The sequence below is a fragment of the Chamaea fasciata genome, unplaced genomic scaffold (genome assembly GCF_029207755.1).
Source record: "Chamaea fasciata isolate MVZ Bird 193981 ecotype frontalis unplaced genomic scaffold, bChaFas1.0.hap1 SCAF_18, whole genome shotgun sequence".
Taxonomy (NCBI): Eukaryota; Metazoa; Chordata; class Aves; order Passeriformes; family Sylviidae; genus Chamaea; species Chamaea fasciata.
Genome location: NW_027094103.1, coordinates 3,647,394 through 3,662,483, shown reverse-complemented (window position 1 = coordinate 3,662,483; position 15,090 = coordinate 3,647,394). Strand labels below are relative to the sequence as shown.

General features: G+C 45.2%; 1 protein-coding gene across 1 annotated transcript in view; it reads left to right on the top strand.

Annotated features, from left to right (window-relative positions):
* Positions 1-15,090, top strand: part of BICDL1 (BICD family like cargo adaptor 1) — a 50,007-nt gene that overhangs the window by 20,662 nt on the left and 14,255 nt on the right. Inside the window, exons 3-6 of the mRNA XM_066199469.1 lie at positions 10,731-10,847; positions 12,892-13,038; positions 14,003-14,182; positions 14,463-14,681. Coding sequence (XP_066055566.1) covers positions 10,731-10,847; positions 12,892-13,038; positions 14,003-14,182; positions 14,463-14,681 — 663 coding nt within the window. The remainder of the gene's footprint in view (positions 1-10,730; positions 10,848-12,891; positions 13,039-14,002; positions 14,183-14,462; positions 14,682-15,090) is intronic.

Genomic DNA, 15,090 nt, shown 5'->3' with positions numbered 1-15,090 from the left:
TGAGCAGTGCTTACAGGTGCTGGTTTGCAGGCAGCCCCACACCAGGCCTGTGGGTCAGTCCTAGACCTGCCTGGCACCTGCTCCAGCTCAGCCCAGGCTTGCTGAGAGCTGGCTGTGTCTGCATGGAGTCAGCTGTCAGAAAGCAACAGCCTCCATGCCAAAAAAAACACAGCTTGAGTGGCTCTTATCCCTCTAAGCAGCATCTTAGACAGTGGGGGAAAGGGCTTCCAGTTGAATGACACCTGACCTGGATTTGCAAAACCTTGGCTACGGGTACAAGCCTGAGCCTAACATGTTTGTGCCAAACTGGCTGCCCACAGCCAAGCACAGCTTTTATAACATTTTCAGTGGATTCTCTCCCAGGCAGTTACTCTCACAGAGCTGCTGGTATGTTGCTACAGCAAGTTTTTCTTCCTCTGATAGCACTGCACTTCTTTTCCATCAGAAAAATCGCTGAATACATGAAGGGTTTGTGACTGAGACATCTTCCCCCATACAGGACCATCCATACTTTACCTTTAGTGATATTCAGATACACTAAAGCCTGAAACTCATAGAGAGGGGCTCTTTCCAGTCCCTGATAATGATTTCCCTGCATGTGTATGATTTGGCAGAGCATAGTACATTTTATATGCCATCCCACAGCATGTGCTGCACCCACCTCATTTTTCAGCTACGTTTCCTCTCCACATCTACTTGCTTTATTTTTTATTTTCCAAGCACAGCTTTTTGTAGGACTTAAAGTACCAAAATGCCAGTAAGTTTGCCAAAAGCTGTTATTTAAGTAAAATTCATGCAAGAGCTTTTTAAAAGCAAGATTGTAGGAGGACAAAGCCACAAGGAGAGATCCGTATTTTCAGACCCTCCTTTCCTCCAGACACTGGCCACAGCTACAGCCGTGCAGTCTCTCCAGGAGCACCTCACCTGCCAGGCTGGCACATGCATAAGATCTGGCCACTTGCAGAGGTACTCAGGAGCTTCCCAAAAGCTGGGTTACAGGTGTTGTTTGAAAAATTTATCTTCAGCTTTGAATCCACCTGCTGTGAATTTAGGCTCGCACTAGAAATTACTATTGCATTTTTGTCCCTACGTACAGCTGGGGAGGTGAGATTGCTTTGAAGGCCAAGCCCTGCCCTGAGGATCTGAGAGCTAAAGACTTAATCCCCTCAGTGTTTACATCTGTGCACTGCACAGAAGGTAAACATGCTGTGTTCCAGCATGTGCTGCACCTGTGTCCACAGGCTCAACCTGGGTGGAAACAGAGCAAAGCTGGGTTAAAAGGAGACAGAATTCCTGTACTTATTATCCATGTTAATGCACTAAGTATAGATTCGGCTTCAGCAGATCAAAGTGCTCAGATGTTATTACTAACACAGTGTAATTATCTTTTGTCAGCAATCACCAAGAGCAAGGTCTGCCTTGTGCTCAAAGTCTGCTCCGAAGACCTTATGCTCTAAACAGATCCTTTCATGCTGCCAAGAGGGAGAACAATTCAGATATAGCTGGAGGCTGCCAAAGTAGAGGAAGAAGCACTGCTAAGTTAAATGGTATCTCTTTAGACATTTTGTCTGCAGGTATTCAGAACAGTTCTTTTGTGTTTAGAAGGACAGATCAAATACTAGCTGACCAAGAAATATTTTCAAGTAAAATGTCACTTAACAGTTCTAGAACAATCCTTTAAGAACATAGATTTGTACCTTTTTATTTAAGTGTTGGAATGTGACATGCTGCCATAGGAGTGTCATGGCTTGGGTTTTTTCCAAAACTTTGTGATGGACTTGCTCATTTTTATGGCATTCACTTTCCATTTATGACCCTATTGCACCTGTCTGTGGTTAAAACATTTAGTAAAAAGGAAACTTTATGGAATAGTTTGAAGCTGTAGCTTTCATCCTGCCAATATTCACCATAGGGTTTGAGTTTCCTTATTTTTCCACAGAAAGCAGCCACAAGTTATACTGTGTTGGCTATGAGAAATCAGCCTTCTGCACAAAACACTTTCACATCTTGCTTTAGTCAAGCCAAGCTCCAAAAACCACTTCTTAGCTCTTCTTCCTCTCACTTTTGCAATAAATTTGTCAAGTTTTATAGGAAATGAGCAAACACACATGAGCACCGTTTTTAAGAAAAAGCCTGATGGAAGTTATTTAAAATTAAACTTTGCAGGGATTTAAAAGCTAATAAAACATCTCCAGGTCAATCTACCATAAAATTTAAACGTACATTTGAGAAAATGTTTTCACTCTTCCTGTCTGAAGGTTTCCTGGGAGAGTTTAATGTATTTTAAACCAGCTCCTTGAATTTTGTCCCGTCTTTTTTGGCAGTCATTCATTTCACATATATGGGAGTGGACACCATTATTTTCACGCACTCAAATGTGTTTGTACCTGCAGGTTTGAGCATCAAGTCTACACATACTGGAAAACTTTTAGCTTGTATTTACAACTAATAAATCCTAAAGCAGTATATTGTGAGCTTAACAGGGTGTAGACACCAAGATTTCAAAAGCAGACAGAGCAGCTAGGTTGCCATCACATATTAGATATCCCCAATGGAACTCAGTTAATTTGCCTTGAAATAAAGGGGAGTGAGTGCTTAAAACCAGAGCAAGAGACTGTAAGAAGCTTAATTATTGTCTCTTTCTTCCAGGCACAACCATTTGAGTTTGAACACCTCCAGGTTTAAGGACTTAAGACTAAAATTATTTCATAAAAAAATAAATTCAAGAATGGAGATTGGCTGTCCTGACTTCAGGCTACCATGGCAAGACAGCAAAGCCTCTCAGAGCAAGTGGAAATGTTACATTTCTTTATCTCCACCATTGTAACCTTAGTTTCTCAAAAGGTTTTAATGACCAGGTTCAATATTCATGTTTCCAGTTCAGTTATTTCCACACTGGTCAGGCATTTTACATTTCATTATCCTCTCATCTGACCCACACTTCTGGCTCACTAGAAAGTTACTGGAAGAAATATTTTTCAGCCTTTAGCTCATGTAGCAAAGACAGACTGAGCTCCAGCAAGTCTGGATTAAAAACACACATCAAAGGTAATGGCTAAAATGGTCTATTAAGATAAAATATGCCTTTTTCAGGGAAAAAACTCCAAACTTACTAGTGGAAATTAAATATTAGAAATGCATTATTTCTAATATTAACAGACTGTTCTGTTATCTAGAACAGACCACAGAGCTTATTGATGCAAAACATGAACAGTCCAGCTTCCAAAGTGTACCATTCCCTTTGCTAGTCCAATACAAAACTTCAGGCACAGGAGGAATGACAAACTTTTTAACCTGAAGGTCCCAGACTGCCTTGCAACAAGGGCCAGGCTGTGCTGCAGTGAATTAACGTGGTGGTTCCTCTCAGCTCCACCAGACTTGATTATTGCAGCCTCTCTGCTTCCATGTGCAAATAGGTAACAAATGCTTCACTACAGGTGACGTGCAGCATCCCCACAGAACCAGACGAGCCTGCTGATGTTACATGTTATTACCCTAATCCTCTCACCATCCAGGAGCCAAACAGCTACCAACAAGCCCATGTTCAGCTCTCTGTGCAGAGCCCCACAACAGACTCAGTGCAGAGCTGTCTCTTCTCCCACACTTCTTCTGCAAAGCAGGATTTGCACTCTGAGAGCAAGAGCCACTTCGTGCGCTACTTAGCATGGCGTGTCCTCCAGGCACACTTTGTCCTCTGAATTATCTCCAGTGCTAATTTATTGCAGCATTCAAAGCATCGTGCCTCCTGCAGTCCCTCCCACAGGAAGCTGGCTGACTCATTTCTCCACACACTCTATTTTCCTCTCCACAAGAGCCAAATGTTTAGGTCAAGAATAAACCACCAAAAAAAAAGGGAGGCTCGTGTTTAAGCACCTCCTAAACCAGCCCACAGGCACTTGTGAAGCTCTTTCTTTCATTCAGACAACCCACCTGGAGGTGTTACACACAGGTAAAGTTACCCCCCCATACGGCACCCAACTGCCCTTGCTTCTGTTCTGAACAGCAGTTCCTAATCCTGTAAATTGATTTAGCCCAAGCTAATGGTTTTTGGCCTCAATCAAACAGTTATCTGAGCACTTACTAATAAGACAAGATGAAGACCACCATTTTGCATTCATCCCCCTAAGCTCTTTCCCAAAGCATTCATATGTTTGCCTTGCACACTGGTTATGATGTATCACCTAACCTTACAGGAAAGGAAAAAAAAGAACAACTACCGTGCCAGGAAAGCCCTTTCTACTTTTTCACACTTTGCTTAGTGATGCAGCAAAAGTCCACTGTCTTTGTTGAAAGGACTTTTCAAGGACACTTGAAAATAAAAAAAAAGCAGCAGTAGCTTTTCTCCATCTCTAGCCACACTTACAGTCCTCCAGTCACAAGAAATATAGGAAGCAACCAGAGTCAGACAGTGCAAACACTTTTCCTTCCAAAAATAGGAAATCCAGCTTCAGCCTGAGAAGAGCTAGGGCTTGTAGATGTTTCTACCAAGAAAGGAAATATCTCCATTCTTAATTCCACCTCAAGAAGCAGGTGCCAGACCACCCCATCCCAAAACACAAAGGCCCAGGTGTTCCGTGCTCTCTTTCCAGCCAGGTGGGCCTCTGCCTCTCAGGTGTGAGGCATCAGAGTTGATTTGCATTAACCCATTGCTACCCACTGCACAACTAGGACTTTTTGAGAGGAAACACATTCTTGGGGTTTTTGATGGTAAAAATCAGGTAAATAGGAGTGAGGTCAAAAGACACACTATGCATTTCCCACTCGTCCTACAGACAGGAAAGGGAACAAATCTGTAGCAAATTTTTGTCACTTTCATGCTGGCAATAAAAGCTCGTATTCTTGTATTTCCAAAATGTCAGAACTGTGGAAGTAGTGCAGAGCTTAGCATAAGCTTCCACTGCTGCCCTTTGTCTCATAGAATCCTCTCAGAACAGGTTTAATGCTGCAGCCATGAGGCTTTTCCCATCACTAATGTATCCCCAGCATCAGGCATATAAAACAGTCATAATAGTGCCTTTCCTCCATTACTCAGTCTCCTTGCTTTGGCAATCCTTTGGATCAAGATCTCTGATTTCCTTTTTTCTTGACAGATCCATTTTGTGCAAAAATAACCTTCTTTTGTTTCCAGTTTTGTCCCCCTGCCCTGTTGCCAGTGTAGGGCCCCCCACCCAGTGGAGCTGGTCTGTGGCAGCCTGTTTCCTGCCAAAGGGAAAGCTCTCCAGCCTTGAAACCCCCATGGCTGGGCAGAAGCAGAGTGAAGGATGAGGCGGGGAGGAGGACTCAGCCCCTCCCCATCATTTGGCAGGGCTGGGGGCAGTGCTGGCTCTCAGCAGCAATTCCCAGCTCTAATGTCCTGTGCTGCACTGGGGAGAAGCGGGAAGAGGTCTCTGGAGAAGGCCTAGCCAAATCTCCTCCTACTCCTCCTTCAACTACGAGGCTGTTTCACACAGTTTTTACCTCAGCTGTCACTGGCAGGTGTTTTGTCCTTTCCTGAGTGCATTTTTCCAGCAGCAGTGAATGACAGGCTCAGCCCTACCCTGCAGAGGGGCTGGGGTGGAACTCACCATGTCCATCCTGGGCCAGCCCCAGCCCCAGCCCAGAGGGTCTCTCAGCCCCCCCAGCAAATAAATTCCACCCCTTGCCTCAGCAGAAGGCTCATTTCATAATGGTCATTAAAATATTCATTCATTACAGAACCTTCAGAGTTCCACTGATGACATCAGCCCCAAAAAGTCCTTATGCCACAAGGGAAGCAGCACCATCACAACCCCACCAGGGTGGGCAATATTCACCCTGAGTACAGTTCCATTCTCTCCCTCACCACAAAAATCCCCATTGCTAATCCAGTGCCAGGCAGTGGCCAGTGTGAGCTTTGCTTTTTACTTTACTGGTCACTGTTTTAACTTCAAATTCCCCTAATAGTGTGTAATCTCCCTGTCTTTGTCTCAACCCACGAGCTTTTAAATTTTATTTTCTCCCCCATTGTTGAGGAGGCAGGGTGAAAGCAGCTGGGTGGGCGTCTGGGCAGCCCACCAGGGTGCCACTGCTCTTCCCCACAGAGAATTCCACAGGGAATCCCTCTGGGCACGTAAATCAGCAAATAAAAGCTGAATGCCTCAAGAGGTGGTGAATGCAAACACCTCTATTATGTAAGAACTTCCCTGCATAGGCTTATGCTTCAAATAACAATTTGAAGTTGACCTGCATTAAAAGCTTTGCTAAAAATCTCTCAAAGATTCCCAAACTTAACAACCTCCAGGTGTGCTAAATACTGATGGCTTATGGTGCCAATGTGCCAAGGTTTGGGAAACAGCCAATTTATTGGCATGGATCAAGTAACCCAGAAAACCGGGCTTCTTCCAGCACCAGGGTGCTGGCTGCAGTGGCAAGACAGCAATCCCAGTCCTCTGGGACTTCCCTCAGAAGCCAGATTAACAAATTTTTTGTAAATTATTAATCTAAAGCCATTTGTTGTTGTTGATGTTTCCTCCTCTGGTTATGTTTTAGTAGCCAAATATGTTTTTCTTCCAGAGAAGAGCTGGGAATCCAGGAACCTGCAGCCAGGGGAGGCAGCAATTAGTGGTTTGAAGTGTTAATGGGACCACAGTGGGAGCAGGAAGTCCCTTGAACTCAACTATTTGCAAATTAATAAAAGGGGTAACGCTCTCCTGAGTGTTACAAATTTAGCACTAATTAGGACTTCTCTTTCTTAGCTATTTTAGGCAAGAAAACCTTCATTATCCTTTGTTAAATCTTAATCATCTTGTTTGCAGAAGTAAATCATATGGAAACATTGGTTTCTTCACCCAGCTACAGTCTATTAAACTTTTTCCATTCTCTTTTTCTTTCTGACATGACTTATAGCTAGATGTTTTGTATACAGTTGGCTTTATGTATCAAATCTTACCCCAGAGGAAGGTTTCCTTTGAATAACACTAACCTACAGGCCATTAATTTGTCACAGTCCATCCCTAACTTATCAAAGATCTCCCCTTCACAGGAACATCAGTGGTCCGATTTATTTATATTTGTTTTATGTTTTACATTGATTGCTCATATATTCCAGATGTTAAACCTCATGGAGTTCTTGTAACTGGCAAGCATCTCTTTCTGCCAAAAATCTACACTGTTTTGTGTATTTTAGCACTTGGGAATTAATCACGAGAGAAACTTAATCAAGTTTGCAATGATGAAAAGCCCTTAATTAGAGCAGGAGCCAAAATGTCCTGCTGCTCTTCCTGTCTTCTTGCACTGCCTAAATCTCATCGAAACCTTGCCTGAAGACCAGAAAACAAATCTCACAGTTGATTGGATATATCTAATTGTGAATTGATGTCTATGCTTTTGCAGATATGTTTCAGATTTTGCCTGGTGGCTGTGTTGGCCAATTTGCCCATACTGAGGAAATTAATTCATTTTTAACTACAGAGCAAAGCTGGGATGTTGGGCAATAGATGTCTGCCTTTCTGCAAAGAATATTACTTGTCTCTAGCAAAATCAGTGTATTGCTAAATGATTGACAGAACCACAAAAGATTTAGCTTTTAATGTGTAGGAAATACTGATGGAGAAGAGAAAGCCCTACAGGCTGGCTGAGGCAGAAGACACTCACTTCCATTCAGCAAAAGTCATACTAAGCATTAAAGAGAAAATGTAGATGGAAGGTTACTTCTTCACTGGTGGCACTAAGTAAAAAGAGCTAGTTAGAAGTAATCAGTGGTGAGCTCATGGTTTAAAACACACATGTACAGGTGCACATCAACAGCAGTGCTGAGAACTGAAGCAGACACTGAACATACACCATAAAGCCTGAGAAATACTGGACACTGTCAAGGTGGCTTTCATAAATTAATGCAAGCTGATGTTAAAATCTCTGCGTTATAATCAATTAGAAAGGGTTTGGCAGCAGGATTAATAACCTCTGAAACAAATGTAGCATGAAAAGGAAGATTCCATGACCAGAGCTCAGCTCAGAAGACTGTTTCATGTCTGGAAAAACTGCATGAAGACTGTTCCTGGTTAGCCTGTGGAGGGAAACACAAAATACAGTCATTTCTGTTTACTTCTGCTAAACAGCTGGTCAGAGAGTATTTTCTGCACTGTTTGAAGCTAAAATAAGTGTTATTTTTACTTTACTGCATGAGGTAGGATGCAAATGGTGTTCACTGAGGTGACACTGTGGCATCCTGTCTGCCTTTAGGGTTCTAAGTACTAACAGTAACTGAGTCCTTTTTCCCTTCCATGTGGGTTGTAACTGTGGGAATAAGATGTGTGAGCCTGTGAGCTGGGCAGCACAGAGATAAATTCCAGATGATGATTTAATGCTGTTGAATACAAGTCTTATAGTCCTGCAAGCAGCCTGGTACTGGAGAGGACCTTTGAGGTCAATTCATTTCCCTTCTGTCACAGGCAGCCCTCTGAAAGAAGCTGCATGATAAAGTGACCCAGCTCCATTACAAAGGTAATTTTTTTTGCCACCATTTCTACTACTGTAATGGTGCAGGAAGAGGAATCCTACAGCAGGTCCTCGGAAATGTAGAAATCTTCCTATTGCCAGCCTTAATATACTCTTATCCGGTTTATTCACATCTTTCTTTTCTGCCAAAATTGTGCTTCTGCTTAAATAGCACTTCTCCCTTCTGTGTGCTCATCCGTGATGTATTTATAGGGAGTCCTCTCTCAGCATTCACTGCATGAGATAAAACCATCCTTTTTTTAGACTCCTTTCGTATAACAGACTTTCCACAATCTGAATCATCCTTGCAGCTCATCCCTTCACCTGCTCCAGTCTGGGCATGGAGAGCAGAACAAGCAAGTGCAGCTCTATATTCTCTTACCAGGGATTTTTACAATGCCATTAATACTGCCTTGTTTCCTTACTGCTCTATTGTACATTTATACTCTCTGTACGTAGAATTCTTCAAGCACATAAATTATGTTACACAGTGAACCATCAAATACTGGTGTGTCATCTCCTCTGGTGCCACTTGTGCTCCTTGGGAGTGTGGTCAGCATCTTGCAGGCAAAATCCTTCAGTGCTTTTCATCTGGTGCTTTTTCATCCTTGATAGCTCCTGCAGTGTTTCAGCATGGAGATGTTTCAGCAATCATTACAAAAGCAAGTGAATCATTCAAAAAATGCACAATCCATCCATCTTCTTTAGTGTCACCAATTAATAGCTGCTCAGGATGCTTTGCAACGTATAGTTGCTTAAGGGAAGAAAAATAACCAGCCCCTTCCTTTAGTGCTGTGCTGTCATTATATTTTGTGTATTCTGCCCAAGCAAGGAAGCTTTATTAAATAAATTAGACAATATGCAAAGGGTTGTGATCTGGGGCTTTAAAGAAGAGTGAAAAAACAGTATAAGAAGGGAACTAAAAAATAATTGGTAGACAGGATTATTTCTTACTATTGGAACTCGTTTCTCTTTTCAGAAGCCAGTAGTCAGAGTCTGATTTGGTGGCCACACTTCTGTCTGCTGCTGCCCCTCCAAGAAAACAGTGATGAGGCCACCAGTTTCCTCCACTTGATGGAGCTGGAACAGCCTTTTACTTCATGCTTCTGATTTGGAATATTTTGCTGCAGACTGTGCAAGATAAGGGACCATTTTTAAAAGGGAGCAGTGTTGCCTTTATGGACATCTCAGGCTGGGTCTATGAGCTCATTGCTCCAGTCACAAGCTGCTAGAGCAGAGTCATTGCACCCTTTGGTGAAGCTCTGCCTTGGGCACTGTCAGAGCACCCAGAGGAAATCCGGACCCACGTTTGCCAGGCCTAAAGAAGCATTCCCCAACTTGCCCACAGCTGCTGACTCCAGTCCCTCCCTCCCATTCTCGCCTCCCTGTCTAAAGCACTGTGGCTTTTGCCACTGGACACACCCCAAGCAGGACAGCAATGCCGCCTCTTGAGGGAAATCAACTCAATTCCAGCCCATGTGGCATAGTTGGAGGTCTGTGCCTAAGTGTAGTGGAACCTGATGGAAGCTAATTAAAAAGAAAATCATCCATTTTGCTGTCTCGTTAGAGTTTCGTCATAAAAACCTTGTTGTCTTACAAGCCTAAACAAGTGTGTTCACATGTAAAAATCTGCCATAAAGCTTCCTGGAGAGTAATTAACATGGCTAAGCTGTCGTTTGTAAGGGCTGCCTCGGGCCTGGATCCTGCAGGTAGGAATGGCCTTTCTGCTGTCCTCAAACCACCCTGCATAAGTGGGGCATCCCTGCTTCAAAATGGGAAAGAGGGACAAGCCCAGGGATCCTGCACTGACAGTCGTGTGGAGTGGATGTTTCTCCATCTGGCCTTGACAGGAGCTGGGAATCAGAGGCAAAGAGTACTTGTTATATGAGAGCTGTGCCAAAGATGTTCAGAGGTTAAGAGAGTAAATCTAACAGGAGTGTTTCCTGGTCTTCTCCTCAACCCCAGCCGGGCTACAATTTTTAAGGCAAAGTGAATTTCCTCTAGGACACAGGAATCATCATGGTTTTTTACAGTGAAAAAAAAAATTATGGGCTGTGTCCCCTTGGCTGCCCCAAGGGAAAAATCAATGTGGTTTAAATGGCAGCTCTCCCCAATACCTGTTCAGGATGCGATTTTCACTCATCCAAACTGTGCAGAATTCAGAGTTTCTGCTGAAACTCGGCTCGTGCAGAAGTTGTATCTGGGCAGGTGTCCCTGGGCAAGAGGAAAAGCTGCTTTGCATCTGTGAGGTAACTCGAGCTGGTGTCTCCTTGCAGGCGTCGGAGGTGGAGCGGCAGCTCTCCCTGCAGGTCCACACCCTCCGGGAGGACTTTCGGGAGAAGAATTCCTCCAGCAGCCAGCACATCGTGCGGCTGGAGAGCCTCCAGGCTGAGGTGAGTCACCTGCCTCCCTCCTGCAGAATGCAGCCAGGGCTGTTGGAGCTTGTGTAATGACCCTCTCTGAGCTGAGCAAACACAGTCAGCCGGTGGAGCCAACAGAGGGATGGCAGCACTGGGGCAAAGGACTGTCCCAGCAAGGATTGCTCCATGGTGTTCTGGCTGGGCTGGCTCAGGGCATCTTTCAGTGCTGCCTCAGCCACAGCATTTCTGCAAAATGAACGGATGAGAAGGTTCTTTCGGGAGCCAAACCATGGCTGTGCTTCCGCAGGGCTGCTGCCCAGTACAGATTAAACTGTGGCAGGCATGGTGGGAAGGCCTGCAAGGGTTTTTTTCCCTCTGTTCCTCATGCTTGCAAAGAAAGCAGCAATGTTCTTCTGCCTCTGAGCCATGCACTTGGGAAAGCAAGAACCCCCTGCCTGTTTTAACTCAGGTCCATTTGCAGGAATGATACAACTTCCTTCCTTTTCCCTTCCCTGAAAGGGTCACTGGGGATCACATAGGCAGGAACTAGATGGGTCGAAGATGTCCAGCTCTACTACCCGATGACTTCTTTTATTTAAAAGCTGTCTGGAAAAGCTTTTCCTAAAATCTCTCAATTTCTTTTCTCCTGCTCCTACCTGCTCCTTGCTGGTCCCTTGCCTTTTCTTCCCCTCCCCTTGGTGTGGAGCAGCAGGTCCTTGAAGTAAGTATGGAGGCATGGAAAGGGTTTGCCTGCACGTATATCGCTGTTACCATGCATGCCTGTCACCATGCATGCCGCTCCTTGTCTCCTCACCTCCTTCCTGTCTCTTGCTTTCCAAACCCTTTCCCCCTGTGCCTTTCCCATGGTCAAGGGCTCATGGCAGAGCGACGTTTTTTCTGTTGTATGGTTATTTACAGCATGTTTGTTACTGGTCTGCCCACCAAATATGAAACCTTGATACAATCTCTCCATTAAACCTCTTAGTTTTCTTTCTCCAGCCCATGCAAATCATGATGGTGGTGGGCAGAGACATCTCAGAAACCATTAGTCACCTCAGAGCGGCTTTCCAATACCTCCAGCAGCCTTTACTCTGCAGAAATAGCAAGTCCACATACTTGGCTGATATTCCTTTGTGCAGCCAAATCTTTCCAGCAGCCTGGAAAGCAGCAGAGACAAGGTCCAAAAAGGCCAAGAAAACAGTGGGAATTTGCTGAATTGGTCTACGCTCCATGAAGTGAAAGGAGGCCATAGGGAATGTTTAGGGGTTATACTGGACTGGTGGATGGCTGGCATAGCAGACCCCAGAGATCCTGGGTGTACTAATGTGGGAAAAAGCTCCTTCTTCTTGGTTAAACAAGAAGTGACCTTGGCTAGTGCTGATTCATGCCTTGCACTGTTCCCAGCTAACTGAGTCATGGAGGGTTTGTTTGGCACACTGTCCCTCGCCTGAAATCACTGCCCTTGACAATTAAAAGAAATGAACCAATTTTAAAGGCAACCGATCACTGGGAGGCTAAAAATAAGCATGGCACAGAAAGGAGTCTTCACAAGTGAAAAGACAGAAAAATCCCTGGTGAGGACCTGATGAACACACAGCAATTAAGATCAGCTATGGGCAGTGCTGTGGCACAGCCCTGCAGGGAGCAGGATCCCACAGGCTCACCCTGGATCCTGCTGGCTCACCCTGTGGTCTCCAGCACCCACACCGGAGAAAGTGCCACCATCAGGACCAGCCAGGAAAAGTAACAAATTTTTCCCAGTCTTTCAAAGGCTAAGGTGCAAGGGGTGGGCAGGGCTGGTCCCCACTTAATACCTTTGAATATTTCTGCCTGGTCCCTGACCTGCCAGCACACACCCAGCCCCTTTGGAGCTGCCCTTGCAGCCTGTGGAAGGAGTTGTTTCCTTTCAGAGCTTTGCTAAGCTTTAAACCACACACAGAGGTAGTTTCTCTCATACAGGTACAGAACATCTGTGTACATCCTTCTGCTTTTTGCTGTTTCATTTCTCTCTTGGGAATGTGGTGTCTCTCCTCTCTGGTCCCTGCAAAGTCTGACAGGGCCTCTCTTTGCCCTGCAGATCAAAATGCTGACGGACAGGAAGAGGGAGCTGGAGCATCGCCTCAGTGCCATGATGGAGGAGAACGACCTGCTCCAGGGAACCGTGGAGGAGCTGCAGGACCGAGTCCTCATCCTGGAGAGACAAAGCCATGACAAGGACCTGCAGGTGAGGAGGCAGCAGTGAGACAGGGAGGGGATGGGGAGATGCAGTAAAAGTCACGATTTGGGGTAAAATTGGCCATGAACTGGGAAACAGAACAACTGGGAGAATGAAATGGCTCATGTGAGGATGGCAGTAAGCAAGGTCCTGGGTGTTCCCCATGAAGACAGGTAACAAGAATATCAACGAGGCATCTTGACAGCATAGAGCAGCTTAGGAGGGAGATCTGAGCAAAGAAGTGGGGCAGGGTGCTGGGGAAATGAAGTAAATGCAAAAAGAATCAGAGGACTCTGATTGCAGTTCATTTTATTTAATTTTTTAATGGTAGAATTTGCTTTAAAAGGGGCTTCTCTAGATGCTTCTATTCCAGAGGGCACTCTCTGGAACTGGCCTCTTAGATCCCAGAGCTCAGGTGGTTTCCCAACAATCTCCCTGGTGTTCACAGCCATGAATCACCAAATGTCACTCCCCAGAAAACCAGCTTGGCATCTCTGGGGCTTAGGGCAGAGCAAGGTTTTTCCATTTCACTTCTGTGGGTTACCAAGCACTGGATCCTCAGGTCTGCAAAACAACCCTGAGTATTTTTTCCTTTTTTTAATATATATTTGTGTATATTTTTAAAAAACATGTAGATAGCACTTTCTTTTTTGATTCACTTCCTGCTGTGTTGTTTTCAACAAATTTCTTTACTTGAGTCCCAACTTCTTCACAATGTTCCTCATTTTAGTGCTGATTAACCTGCTATTTTTATCTTTCTGGATATTCTGGATTCTAAACAGTGTCTAATGACACTTGGAGATTATTAAGCTCCAATAAACAGCAATACCAGCCAAGAGTACTTTCCTCCTGGCTGGGAACCCTGTTTTGTGTCACTCATTCCTCCCTCCCAGCTCCCTCACAAACCAAGAGATTGATCCAGTCCATAACGCCTCCATTAATATTTTTCTCATTCCTTGCCTTTCTTCCCAAGCTGCACCAAAGCCAGCTGGAGCTCCAGGAGGTGAGGCTGTCCTACCGGCAGCTGCAGGGCAAGGTGGAGGAGCTCAGTGAGGAGAAGAGTCTCCAAAACCTCAACACAACCAGCACATCCCTGCTCTCTGAGATAGAGCAGAGCATGGAGGCGGAGGAGCTGGAGCAAGAACGAGAACAGGTATTTGCCCTCCAGCCTCTGGGAAAGCTCATGGGCCTCTGTGACCAGTCCCAGAGCAAAAGGGAGTTTAATGCATTTGATCTGGAGCTGAACCAAAGGCCAGAAAATTGGGATTGGGGCCTGGCATCAACACCCATATGACCATATGAAAGTAAACCTCTGCATCCATTTCCTATGGCAAATATTTGTGAGGGCTGGCAATCACACGCTTCACTTGCCCATGGAAGGAGGATCTCCGTGGCCCTGACAGCCCGGGCTAATCCAGGCTCTCTCGTTCCAGCTGAGGCTGCAGCTGTGGGAGGCGTACTGCCAGGTGCGGTACCTCTGCTCCCACCTGCGGGGCAACGACAGCGCCGACTCAGCCGTGTCCACTGACTCCTCCATGGACGAGTCCTCGGAAACCTCATCAGCCAAAGACGTCCCAGCCGGGAGCCTGCGGGCAGCTCTCAGTGAGCTCAAGAGACTGATACAGAATGTGCTGGACGGGGCAGACTCCACGGTAAGTTGGTGGCACGGAGAGGTCTTGGCTTGTGCACGTCCCCTGGTCCAGAGCTTGCTGCAGGTGCTTCTGGATCCTGAAGGCCCTGATCTCCCAGAAAACCTCTGTGGCTCACAGAGATGGGCAGTCACAAAGCACAGCCTTGTGTCTCAAATGGTCAGCCAAAAGCAAAGCACGTGGGGTTTCAGCCTGCAGTGCTCACATCACCTAAAGTTACAAGCTCATACAACTGTCATAGGCCTAGGAGTTATTCTGGAAAATTAATAAAAGTAGGCTTACTTTGAGATTTTCAGTAAGATAGACTTTCAGCATGGAGATATTGCAGATTGCCTTACACGTCACAGTTCAGTTATTTCATTTGGGATTTTCCTAACCTTGCTTTATTAGCAATAGTATCACAAAATCATCA